Source organism: Nematolebias whitei, chromosome 7 (assembly GCF_014905685.2).
Source record: "Nematolebias whitei isolate Nwh7 chromosome 7, NemWhi1, whole genome shotgun sequence".
In the NCBI taxonomy this organism is placed as follows: Eukaryota; Metazoa; Chordata; class Actinopteri; order Cyprinodontiformes; family Rivulidae; genus Nematolebias; species Nematolebias whitei.
In genome coordinates this window covers 35,390,719-35,413,633 of record NC_056504.1, presented here as the reverse complement: position 1 = coordinate 35,413,633, position 22,915 = coordinate 35,390,719, and the positions used below count along the sequence as shown (strand labels likewise).

Below are 22,915 nucleotides of genomic sequence, written 5' to 3'. Positions count from 1 at the left end.
TGGTATAAAATTAAAGGTGGAGAAAAAGTAAAGAAAGCGAAATTAAAGAATCTCAGATTTGAAAGTTAATATGTTTTTCACTTAAACATTGTATAAACTTGTATAGTAAAATTCACTAATGATATTCTCATGGCCTCAGACAACTGACTTGTGTCTATACTGGTCCTGTTAGACCTTATTGCTGCATCTGATACAGTTTATCACAATATTTTACTACAGAGGCTTGAATATGATATTGGGATTACAGGAACAGCTCTAAAAATGTTTAAATCATATTTATCTGATAGATTCCAGTTTGTAAATATAAATAAAGCATATTGTTCATACACCAAAGTTAGTCATGGAGTTCCTCAGGGATCAGTGCTTGGACCAATGCTCTTTACTTTATATATGCTTCCATTAGGTAACGTTATTAAACAGCATGGGATGAATTTATATTTGTCCATGAAACCCAATAAATCCAATCAGTTACTTTGACTACAAGCATGTCTTAAAGACATAAAAACCTGGATGACCCTAAATGTTCTACCTTTGAATACAGACAAACTGAGGTTTTGTTTTATGGACATGAGCATCTTAGGAACACATTTTTCAGTCTTTCACCCTCCTTGGATGGCATTAATCTGGCCTGCTGCTCTAATGTTAAAAATCTTGGTGTTATTTTTGATCCAGACATGTCTTTTATCCCCCACATTAAAAATGTTACATGAACATCTTACCTTGAAATGATGCAGAAAAACTGGTTCATGCATTTGTCACATCTAGACTGGACTATTGCAATGGTTTATCTGAGTGTCCAAACACTTCTTTAATAAGTCTTCAATTAATCCAAAATGCTGCTGCCAGAGTCTTAACTGGAGTTAGTAGGAGAAATCATATCTCTCCAGTTTTAGCTTATCTCCATTGGCTCCCTGTCAAATCCAGAATTGAATTCAAATTCTTACTTCTAACCTACAAAGCTCTCAACAACCTAGCTCCATCTTATATTATATTTTATATAAAAAATAGCTCCATCTCTTTTGTATTTATTTATTTGTTAATTGTTAGGCTTCTTGATCTGGGACCTGAGTCCAAATTTTGTACCACAAACATGAAAATGTGAGCTGTTATGACAATAAAAAATACTTGAATCCTATTACAGATCTTATTATTCCATATTTTCCTAACAGAGCACTTCACTCTCAGACTGCATGTTTACTTGTGGTCCCTAGAGTTTCTAAAAGCAGAATGGGAGGAAGATCTTTCAGTTATCAGACTCCTCTCTTGTGGAACCAACTTCCAGTTTCTGTCCATGAGGCTGACACATTGTCCAGTTTTAAGACGGGGCTTAAGACTTTCCTTTTTGATAAATCCTATAGTTAGGGTTGGCTTGGGTTTCCTGAGCTGTCCCTTAGTTATACTGTTACAGGTTTAGACTGCTAGAGGACAAAATGACCACATTTCTTCATTATACTTCTGTCTTTACTTACTCTGCTCAATTTGTTTTGTATTTGTAATTATTTTTTCTATCCTTCACATGTGGGTTTTTTTTTTTTTGTCTTTCAGGTACACCTTCACCTATATCTGGACCTGCCATTCTGTGTGTGTTTGTCTCTACTTCCTGTCTTCTCAAACCCAGCTGGTCAAAGCAGATGGCTGCTTGTCCTGAGCCTGGTTCTGCTGGAGGTTTCTTCCTTTTAAAAGGGAGTTTTTCCTTTCCACTGTTGCCATTGTGCTTGCTCAGGATGGGAGACTGTGACGAAGTGAAAATTCAATGAGTCTGCTGGACTCCTTAGATAGAGAACTTTACTAATTGGCTTTTCTATGCATGTGAGTGTTTCTGTAAAGTGCCCTGAAACAACTTTGCTGTGAATTGACTCTATATAAATAAACTGAATTGAATTAAACTTGTGCAAAACTGGAATGTACACTCACAATAACACTCACTGACTGTCATATTTTTTGTCCTTTTTTTAAATACACATCTCTCAAGGCTATACTGGTTAGTGATTAGCTGGTGAGTTAAACATAACAAAACATTAAAAAATAAAACAAAGGAAAAAAAACAAGTTTAACCTAAAAGAGCATTTCAAAATCATTGACCTAGATCTGCAACAAATTGAGATTTCCTTTGTCAACAAGTCGAAATAAGTTTTGTTCAGATCATTTTAAAACGCCTTAGACATAAATCTATTTATATGACAGACAGACAGACATCAAAGTTTTTTTTTCAAACATATTGTTTTAATTTTATTTATTTTATTTCATGATTTAAAAAAAGTTTATTTTTATCTGCTCCATATATTATATCTATATTTTAGATTTAAGCATAAAACGCCTCACTTTGGAACCAAACCTGAAGCTCAAATGTCAGTAATAAAGCTGACCAGTGCTCAATGCATGCGTGTGCTGCTTCTCAAACACATAAAGCCCAATCAAATCAGAGTCCTGCACAGAGCAAGAAGAAAAGAAAAATAGCAGTGAAATTCAACAGGGAATGAAAAGCAATTTTGTCTGAGACGATCCAACTTGACTCCAATTGTAATGACTGAGTCAAATTAATCATCACAAATAATATTCTGGTGTCAGCCCTTCAAGGGTTTTTTAATAGAATTTTTATGATTCATGTCTAGCAGTATACATCAAACAGTCAGTTCTGCAACATTTCTGAAATCAATTCAATATCATCTTTGTGTAGGCTGTCATCCTCGGCAGCAGAGTGGTCATTTATCTCTCAAACAGATACTTTTAGAAAATAAGGGGCATGGAGAGATGGAGGAAAGGAGAAAGGATGCAGGGTCCATTTTTTCTTGTTACTCTTAACCTTGTTTCAGTAAAAACGTTGCCCAAAAAGCTTAGCTTTTAATTCTTTGTTAATAAATTCCAGTTTTGCTAAGCCATAAAAAGCAGGTTTTAATGTGACAGAAAACATTTTCAGCTGCTTGGAATCAAAAGCGCTAAACTATCTCACAGCAAACGAACTTCAGTCAACATCAGGAATTATTACAAATGCAAATTTCATTATCTAATGATTGTGGTTGTTAAATTTGAAGTGAAAGCAGCTTCAAGAAGCAAGATGATGCATTATTCTCATTTGAATAATAAAAATAGACAATCTTCTTATTTCCCCACCTTCCAGCAGGATTAAAATATCCAATAGCTTTCATGAGATTCTTAACTTGAGGGCATACATTTTAAAATAAGAACAATTTTTTATCAAGTATCCACCCTGAGCACTAAAAGTGAATCTTTTTAAAGACAAAAAGTAGATAAGATCATTTTGCCAAATAGGCAAAATAATTAAAAAAAAAATAGCACAGAGAAGTGGGAATGTCTTAATTTGATTTATTTTGTCCTAACATTGCCTGAGAGCAAGTTGATATTAATTTTCCGAGCTGTCCTTTGAAGACAGATGTTTTTGTAAACCTTTGGGGACGGTGGTATTGTGTGCTCTAATGGACAAGAAAACGAACATTTCCTGAGATTCAATTCCCCTCATAATTGTTGGAAGGAAACTAAGTTGTCTGCTGTAAACATTGGCAGCATTGTGTGAGGTGAGTCCCCGTGCACGTTCCTTTAAGAAGCCATCACGAACTAAACATAGTTTGTGAAAAACCCCTGTGTAATCTAAAGAATTCCATGTTGAGTCATCACATGGCATGCTCATCAATCTGCTGTTTTCTCTGACTTTATCAATAAACATTTAAGCTACGGAAACATTTTCTCCTGACCCCTTCTGCTGCATTTGATTGTGCAAAGGGACGAGACTGGGGATATGTCATGTGTTTGATTGCTGTGACGGCTCATCCAGCGCCCTTGATGATAAAATGTAAATACCAAGGACATTCCCAGTAGGATTGTGGCTAGATAAATTATTCATACGCCACTGTTCAGAATGAAATTGCAAGTATAGAACTGCATGTTCACCCTGCCTTGTGTATACTCTCGTTTAAAAGTAAAATGCAAACAAAGGGAATGCATTGGATGGATCTTATAGACCAGCAGGCAACAAAGCATGAACATGTTTTCTTGAGATATCTTGCTTTTTTTTTGTCTGGTACTTAATGTTGCTTTATATTTAAGTCCACACCTCTTCAAAAAGCTACATAGCACAAATTTAATTTCAACACAAAAGATTTTCCATTAACCTCATTGGCTTCACACAGCACACTACAGGGAACAAATACACAGTATGCTGTCTGCACAGTTAATGAAACACAATCTGTAATGTTTTTTAATTAAGAGACAGATCTTTCCACTGTAAGTGTTGCATACCAGCACACCTTTCATTTCGAGAGAAACAGATGAATAGACAGTTGGTCTGGTACCGACAGAGAGAGCAAGAGAGACAGAAAGAGAGAGAGAGAGGAAAAAAAACATTGATTGGGGAGCGTTCCAGCTTGTCTTTTACTTGGCACAGATCTCCAACTCCTTCTGTAACACTGCCTGAGTACTCAAGGCCTTCTGGAGATGATATTGACTGTGTCTAATGGCTCATTATCTGTATATTCTTCTTCTTATTAGATTATTGCTGTGGTGCCTGTAGAAATCAAGATTTAGGACATCATTTTTCACATATTAAATCATACATCCATTCTAAAAGTGTTCTGCTGTCAAATGAAATTAATTTGCACAATAAAAAGCTGCAGCCTTTCTGTCTAAATATGTATTTTGGCATGTTGTTGCCGTTTTGTGACGCGTAGCTGATGTCAAAACTGCATGCTCACTTGTGTTTGTTTTCGGTTCAAGCTATTTTTCAGATCTATGGTATGACTTTGCTTTGACACAGAATAAATTATTAACAAATAAAGTCACATTAAATCGACTTGTTTCAGTTGTTTTTTCCCCCACAATAAACAAGCATAATTACTCAAGCATTAGTTTGACTGAACCGCCACAAAGTGAACATTCATGCATATTTAGCTCATAATGTTTGGAGTTCTTCGAAGTTGATGTTTCTTTCAGGAAGAGAACCGACGGCTCGAAAGCAGTGGATGACATATCTGTCTTACCTCTAATGTGCACTTATCTGCCTATTGGAGTGCTTTGTCACAGAAGTGATTTATGCTTAAAATCCCCCTGAACAACACCACTGCTTCCATCAACTTCGACACTCCTCGTTCCAACACCTTCACATATACACCCCGCAGCCCCTGCACCTCATTTTATCTCTTTTTCATGCAGTTCAGTTGGCCCAAACCACCACTGATTTAATTTTGGGATTAATTAAAGTGCATTGTCTATTTCTATTCATTTCCCCATTGTGTTCCCCGTGAGGAAGACCACATTACACATTTGATTCCTGTTTACTTGGTACAGTAGCGCTCGTTCGGTGTAACCTAGCTAAGGCAGATAGTTCCTGCCTGTCTGCAAAGTTCCCTGACTCTCAAACACCTAATCTAAACAGCATGCACTTTTTGCTGGCTGTTTTTGTTACTCTTTTTTCATCCCCTGTCTTTATCTCTCCATCTTTTCTTTCTGTCATCTCAGGCTTAATTAAAGCCATAGCTGTTTTTCAGCTACAATATCATGTCAGAGGGTATCAACACACCACAGAGTCTTCGTTCTCAGAGCTCAAAGAACAGGGTGGAGGGGAGGGGGGAGCACAGACGATCCAGTTACAGTCACCCTAAACCTCCACTTTTCTCTTCCTCTGATGGCTGGCCCAAACCGGGCTGGCTCTGTTTCTTCTAAATCCAAGAGTTCTGGTCCCTGCTCAGCATCCACGCTGAACCCAATTACTCCTCCTCTGTCATCACATCTGTCTCTCAAATAGGCAAATTGTATTATCTGTCTATCAATATTTGGCTGTTTGAAAACTATAAAGGTAATGCTGGGATGCCAACCTCACAATTTCTTGTCAATGAGCGACTAGGATGATGTGCCATGAGTGGGAAAGAACGATTGGGAGGTGGGAGACACTCTTTCAAGAAAATAAAGCCCAGTGGGAGAGAAAATATGGAGGAATTGAAGAGTATAATTGATGTCAAAAGATGCAAATGGCTCCATTCACCCAAGATACTCAGCTGATTACAAACTAACCCTCCTTTGACTAAAACCAGCCTTCCTAATTGCACACACACACACCTTTTTCTTTTATTATTTCCTTTCCTTCTTCTCCCTCATGTATCCTGTTCCCAGTCCTCGACTCACTTGTCAGTCAGGGTCAGGAGGTCATCTTCGTCTGATCGCGTGTCAGAACAGATTACAATCAGAGCTTTTGTGCCATGTCATATTTCATTATGCATTTGACTCATCTCACAGGTCCAAGGGTCAGTGATTTGATTGGATGACAGAAATGATATAATTTGTGTTTAACCCTAGGCTGTATGAGGTTCTGAGTGGTGTACTAATGCATTTTGCAAAGACGGGGCAGGCCCTCTCCACAAGCGACTAATTTGAAGTGGCACACCGCAGAGTTGAAGGAGAGCCAAAGCTATTGCACAACATGCTGAGGTTATAAGAGAGGCTTTATCAAATAATAAACACAGACTTTCTTGTACCTCCACACCCCCCCCCCCCCACACCCAGTTTATGTCTGCTTCTTATATGCTCTCCTATAAATCTGTAATCTAATGCAAGGGGTTGAAGATTAGTTACGTTCTGTGACTAATCCGCCACATCGTTATCCCTTCCCTGCAAAATAAAAAGTTGAAAAAGAACGACATTTCTAAAATAGTGTAGACGTTTAGTAAGGTAGGGTGTCAATAGTTGGAGTTCAAGTTGTTGTGGAAGTGAGGGTATCAATGAAAATTGTGATCTTCAGTTATGCAGTTGTAAAACAAGCCATGGATGCACAAGATACAGCTCAGGTTTCCCAATAGTCGTATGGGGTCATTGGGATGCTGATACTGCTGAGGCTAGTGGGGGGAGGGGAGGAGGTGTGGAAGGAGGGAGGGAGGGCGAGAAGGGAGGATGGAGTGGAAAACGACGAGGAAAGAGCAGAAAATAAAGGGGGAGGGGGGAAAAGAGATAAATCTAACATTTCAAATGAAGACCATAATCAAACTTATTGCCTGACAGAGTGAATTTAGAATTATACAGTTGCTCTGGCAGGAATGGAGAATTATTTTCCCTCTGTCTCCTCCTGTTGGGAGCAGCCGTGTCTACTGAGCCTTTATAACTTTGCTCATTGGTGTGCCATTGCCTGTTCTGCAATGCTAAACATCAGTCAGTGTTATTACTGATTTATGACTACACAGACAAAACCCAAAGACTCTACAAGGTCAACAAAGGGCAGTCGGTGAACAGTTATTTATTTATTTTATTTTTATTCAAAATTCCAGTTTCTTCTTGTCTGTGCCTACTGTCAAAAATGATGATCATCATGTGGACAATTGTACTAGTATGTGTGAATTAAAGCACTAGTTATTGTTATATGTAGAGGGAAAGAGGAGAATAGAGAGGAGGTGGATTCATAACGACTGACACTCACAATGTTGAAAATAACAAAAGGAGCGCTGATGGTGCAGTCATCCAAACAAATGTGCATTATTCTGGGAATTGTTAGGATCCTGTCAACCTCAAATAACTCCGCTGCTAACTCTTCACCAGGACAAAGAGCTTGTAATAGAAAACATGGCAGGAGAGAGTGGACACTGTATGTGTATTTATGTGTTCACATTTGGGATTTCATTTGTGTGCTCGATGTGTTTCAGTATAGTAAGGGTTCTGTAAATGTTTCTTTTAAAATTAATGTTGTTTTCTATACTGTAAGAGACTGTGTGCTCAGTGTCTGTGTGTGTGATGTCAGCATGTCTTGTGCGCTTGTATCCGAGTCAATGAGGCTGTGCATCGGAGGCTGGCACAGCTGGTGGGAGCAGGAGACTAACATCTGGACCCTCGTACTCTTGGTGCCATTGTTAATAAGAGGGTGGCTGTGAGTGGAGGGGAGTGGAGGAGACAGCTCTTGAGTGTCAATGAACCTCCCTGTCTTCCACTAGTTCTGTGCTGCAACTTGTACTGTATGTAGCACAAACGTGTCCCCAAAAGGACCTTGAGCTGTACGTGAGCTGTTAAAGTTGAACTGGAGACAAAAATAACTACTTTTATTATCATTAATAATGTTTGTTTTTGAATGCCATGATGGCATGAGACACGGAAATATATTTTTCTATAGTACAACATTAGCCTAAAATGTGCAGGCATTAATGACGCCTTCACCATGAACTAATATGTGGCAAGTGCAATTTATTACATTAAAACGTGCATTGTTTATATACAAGTGATATCTAAAGACGGAAATTGTGAATCAAAATTTAAAAAAATACAAGAAAGAAATAAAAAAGAAAGAAAGAAAGAAAGAAAGTGCTATGTGTTGTCATCATTATATGTTTCCATACAATTACAAAATTAGTTCTCTGCATTTAACCCATCACATGTGCGATACACCCAGGTGGAGTAGTGGGCAGCTATGGAAGTGCCTGGTGAGCAGTTGGGGATTGTAAGCGTCCTATTTGTCCTCCTACATTTTTCCTCCACCAGATGTCACCAATGGAGACGCACCTACAGATCCTTACCCTGAAGGATGTAACTGGGACCCTGTGTACATAATTTTGTTCCACCACATGTACCACATGGGGTGCGAATGACAAATAAAGAACCTTGAATCCTTGAATCTTTGAGGAGCTGCAGGTGTATAAGAGATGTTTGATGACACCACTCCAACGCTGGTGCATTAGCTGCCTGACAGTAGTGTGTTCCTGGCCCTTCATTGTATCCTAGAGATTATTGCTATATTTTACTCCTTGCTCCTACGCCTCACGGGATCTCCTGGGCTCCTTTGACTCCCTGGACCTCCATGTGTTCTCTGAGTGCCTCCTTGTGACCTATTTCATTCCCTCCCTGCCTTTCCCACTTGTTTATGATATTCCTTGATCACTCTGGGACCTCGCTGGACTGACCCTGGAACCTTGGACTCTTGTGCCCCGGAGTTCACCACCTTATCCTAAAGTAAGCAGCCTGTTTATTATAATTATTATTATCATCTGCAGAACCTCCCGGCTCCTACTAACTGTTCCCTTGTCTTCATGATTCCAGTCTCTTCCTCCAGAGGTCGCAGTTTGACTGTTTGCACATCACTCACTTGTAAATAAACAAACTATTCCTTGTCTTGTGGTTGCTCGTATGGTTCACGGCTATTCTGGGTATTTAGTTAATCGTTACAAGGATTAGGTGTCTTGCTCAAGGACACTACGACATGTGGGCATGATGGGGAGTTGAGCTTGTGACTTTCTGGTCCCAGGTCGGCTACCCTATCTCTACACCATCTTGGCCCCTCCACTTCCACCAAAAGTCCACCTTATTTTATTTATATAACCTTTTATATATACAGTATTCCCATTGAGTCACGAGGATTCATTTTCAAGAGAGACCTGGTTGGAAGCAGATGGTGAGAGTTAAGGGCCTTGCTCAAGGGCCCTGAATGGGGCAAATGAGGGTGGAGGTAGGTGTGGGTGTTTCACCTTTTCCACCCACATTTTGATGTTGTCAGTCCGGGAGTTGAACCAGCGGCCTTCCGATAACAGACCCACCTTCTCTAACCTATGTGCCACCACTACCCCTTTCCACTCCCCATAATGTCACATTATTTATTTAATATCATAATATTTATGGAACAAAATTCACCAAAATATTTTAGTGACTGTCAGAAGGGACCATATCGTCTTTAGTCTGGAAAAACAAAAGTACCAGTAAAATCAGCTGAATGTGACATTACAGTCATATTTTTATTTGTGCTGAAGCAACATTTATTTATTTTTGATCCAACGTGCCACCTTCAAGAGCTGGAAATATGTGACAAACCTTTAGTTATTTGTTTATGACTCTTTTAAGTCAAGGAAGGTAATCCTGCAGTATTAATCTATTGGTCTTTTGGGTTTAGTTAAAGACATTTACAACCCTCAATAATCACTTAACCTTAAAATTTTACTCTTTTCACAGCAAAATCGAAGAGCATTACCACTAAACAACAAATGCATATAGATTGTGTGCCTAACTCATCTATAAATGATAAAACATGACATTTATGTTGCCATGTTTATAATGGGCTACCCTGCAAATGTTGCCTGTTACCATGAGGCCCTTTGCTGATCAGGACAAATTTTTCCAAAAGTATTTATCCGCAAGTTAAAAATACAAAGACATCTTGTGTTTTTATTAGATTAAAATGTGTTGGTTTAAAACAAACTCATAAACATATTTTAACCCATTGCCCCAGGGCTTTCTCTGCTCCATGCTGTTTAACTGGTTAATAAAAAATAAATAAATAAATAAAAAACACTTATATCACCTCATTTTTACAATATCTGAGCTAAGGAAATAAGCCAATGTCAGCTCTGGGCATTTTTCACACCTTGAAAAGACTATGTTAATAATTAAGGAAGTATTTTGCTAACAAATTGTGGTTTATTGCAACATTTCCCTGCTCACTAATGCCCCGCAGCTTTTTTCCACAGCCATTAGAAAAATAACAATTCAAGGTCAACTTCAAAACTTTCTTTTTGAAACCGACTAAAACTTTCATATTTATACAGTAAGTTTTGTGTCTTTTAGAAATGTAGCATGCGACGAGTAGACAAATGAGTGTTTGGTCTCTGATTATTTCATGCTGCGGCTCAAAAGGTTTGCACAAACACATTAGGTTGCCATTAGTTTCATCTGGTCACCTAGGGCAACAGGGGTGGGGGCAGGGGGTGGAAAGCATGTTGGAGCAGGGGCCTTACACAAATATACAGCTGTGCATTTATACATACTGCATAGTAGATGAGTTTTCCAAACTGTGGGCTTTCAAACATGGCACGAAAGAGGGAGGGAGAGGGGGACGGGGGAGAGTTTCCAAATGACTAAAAAAAGGTGATGAGGAGAGAGCTTTCCATCTTTTTGCTGCTGTGACAAATTTGCCTGCACATCTTTTGCTTTGTCTCCACTCTCTGCTTCGTCAGCAAATGGCTATAGAAATATTTTGGCAGGCAGCTCTTTGTTTTCATTTTCACAAAGATGTAGTCAGTCAGTGAAAATGGCAGGGGGTGGGGGGATGGTGGGAAAGGTAAAGAGATGTTGCCAGATGTTTTAAAGGAACATGGACGAGGAGAAAAGTACAGGAGAAAAAGAAGAAGGACATGGACTGTAGGGAGGTGTGGAGGGTAGTAATGGGTGAGTGGGAGAAAGAGGAAAGATGAACATCAAACTTATAAAAAGTAGGAAGAGTTTACTCAAAGGGAGGTAAAGGAATGGAAATATTGAGGAAAAGAGTACAGAGGGAGTCAGTCGAAAGGTCAAGGTCCAGTAGTTTTGTAGACAAGACCACCTAACCCGAGACCAAGTCAAGACCAAAACCAGAGTGTACCGAGACAAGACCAAGACTTTTAGGATCCGAGACCAAGTCAAGACTAAGACCTCAACTAAAATAAATAAAATTTTAATATAATATATATATTTTTTTAAGTTACATACTATTAGATACTAATTTTATAAATTTTCAAAGCTACAAAACAAAGAAATCAGACATTCAGTGGCCTAACTTCATGTGATTCAACAATAAAATTACACGACTGTTAAAGTGGAAGCAGTTTCATCACATGCGACTTTCTGGTCCCAGGTCGACTATCCTACGTCTACACCATCTCAGGCCCTCCACTTAAAAAACTGCAGTGGCAAAACATTCTTCATAAGTCTGAACTCAAGACCAAGGATAACCATATAGTTGCGCAGTGGTTTCAATAAAGTTGTAGACTTGTTGTTCCCTCCCAACGACACGATCACAAACCACTGTATCGACCTCTCTGCTCTAACCCTGTCAGAAAAACAGAGTCACTAATCTTGGAGTGATAATGGACCCTTCCCTGAAACTTAACAGTCACGTAAACATGATTGTCAAATCATATTTCTTCCAGCTGAGGCGGCTGTCTAAACTGAAGCCCATATTGTCCAAAAATAACCTGGAGACAGTAATACATGCATTCATTACATCTAGGCTTGATTACTGCAATTCACTCCTGTTTGGTATCCGTCAGACCTCCATTGCACGACTACAACTGGTCCAGAATGCAGCAGCCCAATTTTAAACAAGTACAGGCAAAAGAGAGCACATTACACTAGTTTTGGCCTCACTGCACTGGTTACCAGTTCACTTTCAAATCCAGTTCAAAATACTCCTGTATGTCTACAAATTGCTGAACAGTCCCCCCCCCCCCCACCCCCCACCCCCCCATCTCTCTGATCTGCTACAACCGTATGTCCCAACACGTTCCCTGAGGTCAGCGGACCAGTTGCTCCTCACAGTTCCAGGAACTCGTCTTAAGTGCAGAGGGGACAGGGCCTTCTCTGTAACAGGACCAAGACTTTGGAACGAGTTACCTCTGCTTGTGAGACAGGCCCCCTCCCTCTCGGTCTTCAAGTCCCGTTTAAAAACCCGCTACTATTCGGTAGTTTTCAACACCAGATGATTTGTTTTTTGAACCTGTACGCTCCACACTGTTTAATCGTCATTATACGCATCGTTTTTATGTCTATATTTCTGATTTACTTCATTTTGTATTTTGCTTTGTGTGTTACCTGTTGTTCTGTCTGTACAGCACTTTGATTGACCTTGTTGCTTTTTTAAGTGCTCTATAAATACTTTGTAAAATGGCATGGCATGGTATGGTATATACACCTAAAAAAGTTACATACATAGATATTAGATACAAGTATATTCTTTATGATTTAAATAGCCCAATTTTATAACTGATGATATGGCAGACATCTTCTCTCATGCCCAGACACCAGCGTTTCCACATAGAGTTGAGGTTTTCCAGCCCAAAAATCTGTTAAAAAACTGACACATCGCACAAAAGTCAGCCCAATTAATATACAGTTACAGCGTATTTACTGTTTGAACATGAACACATATCAGTACAAACCAAGGTAATTTAACCATATGTGACAAAATGCAACAGTCCAACAAAATTTTTCCCAGAGTTCCCAGCAAAATCAGAATGAAAACCACCCAAATGGCAGTAATTCTCCAAATCTGGAAACACTAGAGTGACACGTGTGAGTGAAAGGGGGTAGGTGTGACAGCGGTAACAAAAACGCATTTAGCAATGAGTCACGTTATCATTTGAATTTGAATCAGTAAGTTTTGCATCCAATAAAAGCAAAGATGTTAACAAATAAACTGGACAATATTCTGGCAATTTAGTGATATTTCCACAGTTGAGGTCTTGACTGGTCTTGAAATAAAATCCTGAGTCCTCAACGTCCGAGTCCGAGACAAGACCAAGACCATCAAAAAGTGGTCTTGAAACCGATCTCGAAACCAAGACAGTCTTGAGTCCTACAACACTAAGGTCCAGGTCCTTTATTGCTATTCGCATCGCATGTGGTACATGAGGTGGAATGAAATTGTACACAGGATCCCAGTTACATCCAGCAAAAGTATGAATTGTAAAAGAAAAACAGTAATAAGATCTAAGATATGAACTAAGAAATACACTAAACTACTGTATTTACTACTATAAAAGAAGGGACAGGTGGAAGTGTGGGGAAGAAGCAGCACGTCACTATGGCACCCTCCTCCATTTCAAACAGCACGGGGAAGCTGTAAATCAGACTAATGTGCTCAAGCTGTGATTCAGACCAGCGGGGCCACGGCATTGAGTGTGGGGACCCCCAAACGGCGGGAGTTTACAAAACACTGCCACGAGGCTTTAATCAGTGCAAAGATCCGCAGATACTGTCTCCCCCAATCTGCAGGCTTCCTGTCAGTCACACATGACTGAACCTGACCAATCAGACCTCACAGAGGCTGTAGACATGTTGGCTGAGCTCTGGGCTGTGGCCAAACAAGAAAATCACTCATCTAAACTGGAAAGGTGGAATGGGTCTTTAATTCAGAGCATGGAAGGAGGAGGTGATAGATTTGCCAAAGGTTAAACATAAAAGACTACAGGATCATGTTTGACAGTTGCTCATCAGAAACATATGGGAGATGGGAGACACCGGGGAGCTTTTATTCATTTCATAAAACACGAGTTTCAAGACGTTGGGCTCTTGAACAAAATGACATCTTCACTCAAAGCTGTTAACAGGAGCTTTCATGCTGCTCAATCTTTAACTAAAAGCAAGATTAATCAAAAGAACACGTATTATTAGTTCGGTCTGTCAACTTGTGTCATAAATCTAATTAAAATCACATTTGTTTGTCTCCCTATTTAAAACAAAAGCTTTCCATCGATCCTCGGTGTCTTTGCCTCCCTGAGACTCAGATTTGTTGTTGGCACTACAACACCTCGTTGATTACAATTACAACACCCAAGTGAGCGCCATAATCATTGCCAGAATTGATTCGCATACAGACACACACACATGCACAGTCACTAAAAAGACAGGAAGCAGCATCAAATGTATGGAGGACGGAATGTAACAAAATGAAATAAATAAATGCACAATAATGAAATGTATGATTTAATTATTAAAAATATCATTAAATCATTAAATAAACAATTCAATTATTAAATAAACAAATAAATTATTTATTCAATGATTTAATTTAGTCACATTCCACCCTCGTGTGTCACCATGAAGTTATGTTAACTGTCAGTCTTGCTCGTCAAACTCAGTGGGCGGGACTAACGCTGAGCATGTGGAATCCATTGCTTTGGTCTGATGGCAGTTCAAACATGGCAGCTCCCTCCATGTTAAGGTGACCAGATTTCTGAAGTTAAATCTGGGGACTTTTCCAGCTCAGAGACAAAAAAAAAACCAAATTAAATGTTTTCAAGATGAAATTAAGAAACAGGGACAGTTCCGGTTCATGTTTAAACAATAACAATCAGATGTAGCAGCAGGAATGTATCTCTTCACACTGTTGTTCACATTTCCTAAAAGTAATGAAATGAATAAGGGCGAATAAGTGGTCGATTTGTCTTTGCTTGCTGTGAGGAGCAGCCAATCAGGCGTCAGGGTTAGGGTTAGTCCCGCCCACTGAGTTTGATGAGTGAGGCTGACAGTTAACATGATTTCATGGTGATACTGGAGGGCGGAAGGTGACACAATTAAATAAATAAATAATGAAATAAATAATTTAAATGGTACATTCCATTATTTAATGGTGTATTTAATAATTCAATGATACATTTAATTATGTATGTATTATGTATTTATTTAGTTAATTTTGTCACATTCCGTCCTCCATACAAACTAACATTTAAATAATGATATGTACTCTCAACATGTAAAACAGGCAAAGAAACTTGTGCTTTACTAGAAGCTACATTTTTATCTGTTTTTTTTTTCTAAGGTGGAGTGGGGCAATGCATTAACTTAAAAGTGAGTTGAAAATGCAAATGTGGTCTACTTTGTCACTCGTCATTTAGACAAACCCTTTTAACTGAGCAATCCATTATATTTCAGCTTTGATGAAGAGGAAATAGCCACATTTTGTTGGTCCCAAAAAGCTGGATGCAATTCTGGAAGTGTTATAGTTGTAGGACTGTAGTTTAGCTGGGCTATATACACACATGCACACACTGTGCATGTTAAAACCACATGCAGCGTCTTGGCAGCAAAGACGCTAAGCAGCAGCCAATCAATAAAACCTTGTTACGCTAATTGCAAGATCATAATCTCCATTCCTACTTCTGCTGAATATCCAAACAGTCACTCCATTAGTCGAATTATTCCCCTGTGCAGTTTTTCCATCTCTACCCTTCCCCCTCTCCGTTTCCTCCTCCTGTTCATTTTTTTTCTTTTTTCTGTGACACATTTCTCTCAAACAGCAGTTCTGCTAAATTAATTCATAAGTCAGGGAGAACGACATCAAAAGAGAGCATTATCAAGGTAAAGTGCTGATGAAGTATACCCATTTTTCTACTTTGCTGCGGAGGCATGAGAAGGCATCACCACAGTGCATTATCTTTGATCATGTCGCTGTGTACTACTCTCTTTAAACCGGTAAGAAAAATCTAACGTTAGGTGAAGGTTTCCAACAGATGGGATAAAAATAAAAAAAAAATCTTAATTTTTTCTGTTGTGGCAATTTTATTAGATTAGATTTCTCTTGTCTGATAAGTTCCCACGACATAGTAGCCAAAGGTCGGACAAAGTGAATGTTGACACCAAAATCAGGGTCCACGGCCATGTCATCACTAACACTTTGTCGCTCTCATAAAGGGAGGAGGAGAGAAGCAAAAGCAATACAGACGACTACAGAGTCAAAAAGTGATGCTCATGGGAATAATGATATGACAATGGCACTGACCCTGTTTCCATGCTACTCATCACTAAAGCATAACCATCAAAGCACTATTTCATGTGGTTACTTAGACAGATTTATGCAACAGGGTCACGTTTATGACCTAAATATATGTATGCACAGATGTACTTTTACAGGTGAGCAAGATTAAATCGAACAATTACTTGTAAAATAAAAAAGCGAGAGACAGCCGAGCACTTTCACAAAGATTTGAAGCAGAACCGATGACCCAAATGCATTTAAATGCAACAGCAATAAAAAAAAAAAAGAGAGAACTCGAGATACGCTGAGAGAATGTGCCAAAATGGGGGAGTCAGAGAGTGATGGTGATAAAGAAGATAGATAAATAAAGTGAGATAATAAAGCAGGAAAAAAGTCAGCTTACGGCAGAAAGATATTGTTCAGAATGACATATATTGAGAATAATGTGGCAACTGTGCATGCTGCATGGCACATTTCTAAAGAAAAATAAATGTTATAAATAAAATTAGCCCTGTGGGTATTATATTCCTGTTACTTACCCCAAAAGTCCACACTAGCTCAAATAATTGCAAAAAATATATAAATTTATAAACTGATTTATACTTTTTAATGTGTTTTAAACTTGATTTAAGGCAAACTCTTAAACCAGTGAAACAAATTTTCTTTTATCCACATGAGCTAAAAGCTGTTGAAAAATACTTTTCTGTTGGCTTAATACATTTACAGTAACACATATTGATCTCTGTCTCCTATGAAAGCTAGATACAAAATGAATCACATTCCAAACAATCAACCAAATCGCAAAGTGTGAAGAAAGATAACACCCACGGATGTAACATAAAGATTTAGCTAAATCATAATGAAGTCTCATAATTAAGTTTAGAAGGTATGAAACATTTTACTCAAAAGGTCTGTCCCTATACATTATTGGAGATGACCACATTCAATTTTTGCATTATTACTTTTAAAACCATTTGTAAAAGCAGATGGGTAAAACTAGCAGATACTTTTTATGTGAATGTTTATGAAGCATTCACACTATTGTGATACGTTTTTCTTCTGTACGTTTTTTGGCGTGATTCTCGTCCCGCAGTTTTCAAGTTATTTCAACAAATCATATCAAAACGTTCAGCTCTTTCAGGACAATCCTGCTATGATTTTTTGGTATTGGTGCAACTTTAGCTTTTTGAAATATTTTGTCTTTTCTGCCATTTTTTTCTTCATAGAAAATGAATTGATCTCATTTTACATCCTTCACATCTTTAGATGTGTTTACAACCTTTCACTGCTCCATTTTGTTCTTTTTCATCTTCTTTCAGTTTCCTTGTGCAAATTGAAAAATTTTATTCAGCTACATTCAGCTAATTTCAGCTGTTTTTTTCAGCTGTTTGGTGCTCCTTTCGGATACTTTCTGTTAACTACAACATTTTTGTACTTCTTCTAACTTCTTTCTGCTAATTTCAGCTTGTTGTGCTCCTTTCAACTTATTTCTGCAAGTTTCAATCTTTTCTACTATTTCAGCTACTATTTAGCTGTTTCTTTGCTATTTTAGCTTTTCCTGCTAATTCCACTTTTGCACTAATTTCTGCTTCTTTCAGACTAATAGGGCAAAACTGTGCTCTCTCCATTTCCTTCTGGTAATTACATTTTCTTTCTGCCCTTTTAGCTACTTTTCAGATGCTCCTTTTTGCTCATTTCTGTTTTTATGTTTTTGATAATTTCCAATGCCTAACTGGGCAAATGTGTTCTTTCTGCTTTCTTCTGCTAATTTAAGCTTGTTCTACATTTTCAGCTACCTTCTTACATGTTTTTGTACTAATTTCAGCTTTTTTTCTGCTACTTTAATCCTAATTAACTCCTTTATGCTAATTTCAGCATGTTATGCTCCTTTCAGCTTATTTCTGCTAGTTTTAACTTTTTATGCTATTTCAGCTACTATTTAGCTGTTTTTATGTTAAATTTAGCTTTTTCAGCTACTTCCATTTCTTCTTTTTTTTACTCATTTCAGTTCTTTCCACTTTCTTCTCGTAGCTTAAGCTTCGTTCTGCCTTTCCAGCTACTATTCATTAATTAATTTTGCTAATTTCAGCCTTTTATTTTAGCTAATTTTCTAAATTTATTTGCAAATTTCTGCTTATTTAAACATAATTTGTCAAATATTTGTTCTTTTTGCTTTTTCCAACTAATTTATGCTTGCTTTTCCATTTCAGCATGTTTTTTTTAGTTAATTTCAGCTGTTTTTCTACAAGTTCTTCTGCAATGAGCATCCACACTACATGTTTGCAAGAAATGCAATTTCTCTAGTTTCCATTACCCATCCACATTATTTCTCATTGTTTGCACCCTTGTTTAGTGTTTGGTGGCATCAGCTGTTTTTTGAGATTCTAATATTTAGCAACAGCAAATCATTGTGCAACTGTATTGACATGAATTATATGTTACAGAATACAGAGCCATATTTAGGTTAAAAGCAGAAAAACATGTAGTAGATGGCTGTATGCATTTAATCTCATTAAGCATGCTTTTTTGTTATGAACATTAAAAATTTCTTCGAGTGCTTCTTGTAATTTCACAACAAAGAGGAAGATATGTAGTTTTTGTTTTGTTGTCAGAGAGTGTGTGAGTCCACCCCAAAGGCCTCCCTGATCTGAGCTGTCAGATGGAAGGAAAGGATGAATTTGGTGAAGCAGAGAATAGAGCAAGGCACATGTCAAATATGGGAGAATCCTGAGTAAATAAAGTATAACACAGAGCAAAGCCAAATCATTTTTCATCCCATCAAAATCGTTTATGCTTTTTTCTTCTTCTCTTTTTCTCTCCCACATCCCTGAACCCCACCTTATTTTTCCTGATCAGTTGGTGCTAAACCTGGAGTATTTCTCTGTAATTCAGTAAAAAACAAGTGAATAATCCAGTAAAGCAACATGTGATGAATTATAACTACTGCAGTTAAGATTTTTTTAGACAATCCGGTATGTCCATGAAAAGCTGTCTGAAAACAGGCATAGATGGATTCTTTGGTTGTAAAATGCATCTTTGTAAATGTTACACTTGTGAAATATTTATTTATTTATTTACTTATTAAACTTTTTTCAACCAGGCAAATCCCATTGAATTCACAGATCTCATGCAAGGGAGGCCTGGACTTGAATGTAGCCAAATGTTATGGATAAGTTTGAACCCTGTAAACCAAAATGTCAGAGAATTACATCTTTGTGCATCCATATGTACAATTTTATGTGCGTGTAAATTACATTTTTATTTGTAAAAATAATTACACGTTACATTTTTTTGTTAAAGTTTGTTTATCGATTTGAAGCAAAAAACTGTGTAAAACTGCACTGAAGTTTTCTAACTTGTGTGCGAGTTTCAAGCTAAGGCGGGATGTTTCTTCCTCTCAGCTGATTGGTCAATATCATGTCAATCACAAATTTAACAATCCAATTGGAGAACAGATGGATGTGGCTGTTTGGGTGGCACTTTACTGAGCTGCAGGTCCTGGTAGAGTAGTACATTTTAAAGGTGGAGGATGGCAGTGCTACCAAATATGATTTTCAGCAATATATACCTGGACAATGATTTTGTTTTTGTTCAACTAAACCATAAAGTAATAACTATGTGAGCTGCAGAAGCACTGGCTCCATCCTCCATCTTCAAAAGGTACTCCCCTCCAGGACCTGTAACTCCGTAAAGTGCCACCATGACAGCAAAACTTATGTTTTCTGACCGGATTGTTAAATTTGTGATTGACATGACATTGACCAGTCAGCTGAGTAGAAGAAACATCCTGTCATAATCAATATTTGCAAGTTGAAACTCACAGACAAGTTACGAATTTTGAGCACAGAGTTTTACACAAAGTTTTTTTTTTGATTTGCATCTGTAAGCAATCCTTAAAAAAAAAAAAGATTTGCGTAATTGTTATTTGCAAATATCAATCTATTTTACACACATAAACTCTTATCTATGGATGCACACAGATGTAATTTTCAAACATTTTGGTTCACAAGGTGCAAAATATATGTGACTGGAATTTATGCACATATAACATGTTTTTTTCTTTGACTGTGGGAGGAAACTGGAGCACCCAGAGAAAATCCACGCAGACATGAGGAGAACTTGCAAACGTCACACAAAAAGACCCCAGGTCCAAACCTGGGTTTGAATCAAGGACCTTCTTACTGTGAGGCAACACTGCTAACCACTAATCCACTGTGATGCCCACATATAAGGCTAATTTTGCAGTTCTGTGTCTCATTCTAGGCTATTAGCCATGTTTCAACAATCCAAGGCATTAAAACTATTTTAAAATTACAAAATTTAAACAAAAACACACTTACTGCAGTCTCCACATTGAGTTTAAATAATTGCAATTGACAGGGACAAATTCCCTGCTTCCCTGTGTATGTCATATGGGCTTATTCCCAAAACTACACAAATCCTCCTGTCCAAACACAACCATATGGTCTCCCAGTTGTTTACGACCAGCTGTGCCACAGGATTTCTGGCAGGACTGCCACGCACCCCCCTCCCCCTCACCCATTCTAGTTTTCAAAATCCTTTGCAACAAGGCCAAAATATTTTCCAAGTTGGCTTGTACAAAAGTGAAAGTGCTCTGAGGATAATTGTTTAGGAAGAATAAATGGAATTTGAGTTTTATAATGGGGAAGTCAGCTCAATGGGTAAAAACAAAGAAACGTTTCCAGTACCTTCTGTGTTTTCATTTGGATATTTTTTGCTGATATAACGTTACAAGTTTACTCTCAGCAAAAGTGCAGCTGTGGTAGTTAAAATAAGCACGTACGAAACAAAAAATATGTACATTTCATTTATTGTTCTGTTCTTGAGAATTTAATTTGTCAACTGAAACATACCCAACAGTTCAGAGTATCTGCTGACACATATAAAAACTTGCAGCTTTCAAAATTGTCTCCTTTCTCTTTCCATATGTGACAAGAAAGCGTGGGAATGTTTCAGCTGATTGGGTATTAAAGCTATCGTGCTCAATATGTTGCAAATGTAATCTTGCCTTTTTTTTTGTTGTTGTTGTTTAAGACTTGGAAAAACTTTCAACTAATATCATTCCCAGCCTCCCAGTTTGAACACAAACAAAACCATAGTAAGTTTTGTGAAAGCAACCTATCAGACCAACATTGACTTTACAGCAAATCAGGCAACAATCTCAAGGTGTGGAAGATGGGAAAAGCAATTTGAACTGACCTGGTTTGGCGGGAGGAACTCATGGTTGTTTTCATTCATGTACATGTTGTCACCATCAAACTAAAATAGGGAGAGAAATGAGAAAATGGTAAGACTGAAGACGGAGAACATAAATTTCAGTCAGTTTTTGCAGAAGCTGAAACAGTGTAGCACAGCAGCCTAATGACTGCAAGTCCTCGGCTTATAGACCCCGATGCTCTGGTGGATGTCAGTAATTACAGTTCATTAGAGACATGTATAATTAGGCCTTGTCGACGCTTGTGTAACTCACACTCTTAGTCTCTCGGCTTCACTGTGTGTGTGTGCAAAAGCGTTCACACACCTAACTGCTGTGATTCCCAAGGTGTCACGAGGCGACAAAGACACAACGGAGTGATAATCACAACACTGAGAGCTCAGCGTTCACTTCAAAAGGATGTCTAGTCAGTCAGCCAGCCAGAAAGTCACTCGTTATAAAGCAGCTCCACGTCCACTGTTGGAATTTTACAGCGTGCACTTTTCTTCTTTTATTTAAAATTGTCCTGCAGGGAAGACTTCAAGGATGGTAAAGTTGGTCAGCCTGCTGGACAGGAAAACCACTTATCAAAGTTTTTTGACAGTTTTTCTTGACAGCACACGTCTTAAAATAATCTAATGCAAATAGTCATGGTTTCAATTCTAATGATTTCTTGACCTTTTCTCTGCCTCCATACTTAAAAGTATTTGGTTGTAATCAGCAAATGTAAATGATACTACGTGACAAAAAATGACAAATCTGTTTCAAGTTCAAGTTCAAGATTCTTTATTTTCCCCGAGGGGCAAATTGTTTCACAGTCAGTAGGCACACATAACATCCATATTAGACAAGACATTGAGACATTAAAATAGCAATACATAAGTCATCACTGTTCATTGAGAAGCCTGGAAATTCTAGAGAAAATAGTTGTTGGCCAGTTACGTGATCATCTGCAAAGAAATAATCTGTTTGAAGAGCTTCAGTCAGGTTTTAGAGCTCACCACAGCACTGAATCTGCACTGGTGAAAGATACTAATGATATTCTCATGGCCTCTGACAATGGAAATGTGTCTACACTGGTCCTGTTAGATCTCAGTGCTGCATTTGATACAGTTGATCACAATATTCTATTACAGAAACTTGAACATGATATTGGAATTACAGGAACGACTCTAAATTGGTTTAAATCATATCTATCTGATAAATTCCAATTTTAAAATGTAAATAATGAAACTTCATCTTACACCAAAGTTAGTCATGGAGTTCATCAAGGTTCAGTGCTTGGGCCAATACTCTTTACCTTGTATATGCTTCCTTTAGGTAATGTTATTAAACAGCACAGGATCAATTTTCATTGTTATGCTGATGATACACAGTTACATTTGTACATGAAACCCAATGAATCCAATTAGCTACTTAGACTACAAGCATGTTCTAAAGACATAAAATCCTGGATGACCCTAAATGTTCTGCTTTTGAACACAGACAAGACTGAGGTTTTA

The 22,915-nt window shown here is 37.9% G+C and overlaps 1 protein-coding gene across 1 annotated transcript in view; it reads right to left on the bottom strand.

Annotated features, from left to right (window-relative positions):
• The window catches only part of LOC119411852 (TOX high mobility group box family member 2), a gene marked incomplete in the record, with an annotated part of 120,445 nt that overhangs the window by 38,934 nt on the left and 58,596 nt on the right, over positions 1 to 22,915 (bottom strand). The window contains 1 exon segment of the mRNA XM_037678801.1: positions 21,419 to 21,478. Coding sequence (XP_037534729.1) covers positions 21,419 to 21,478 — 60 coding nt within the window.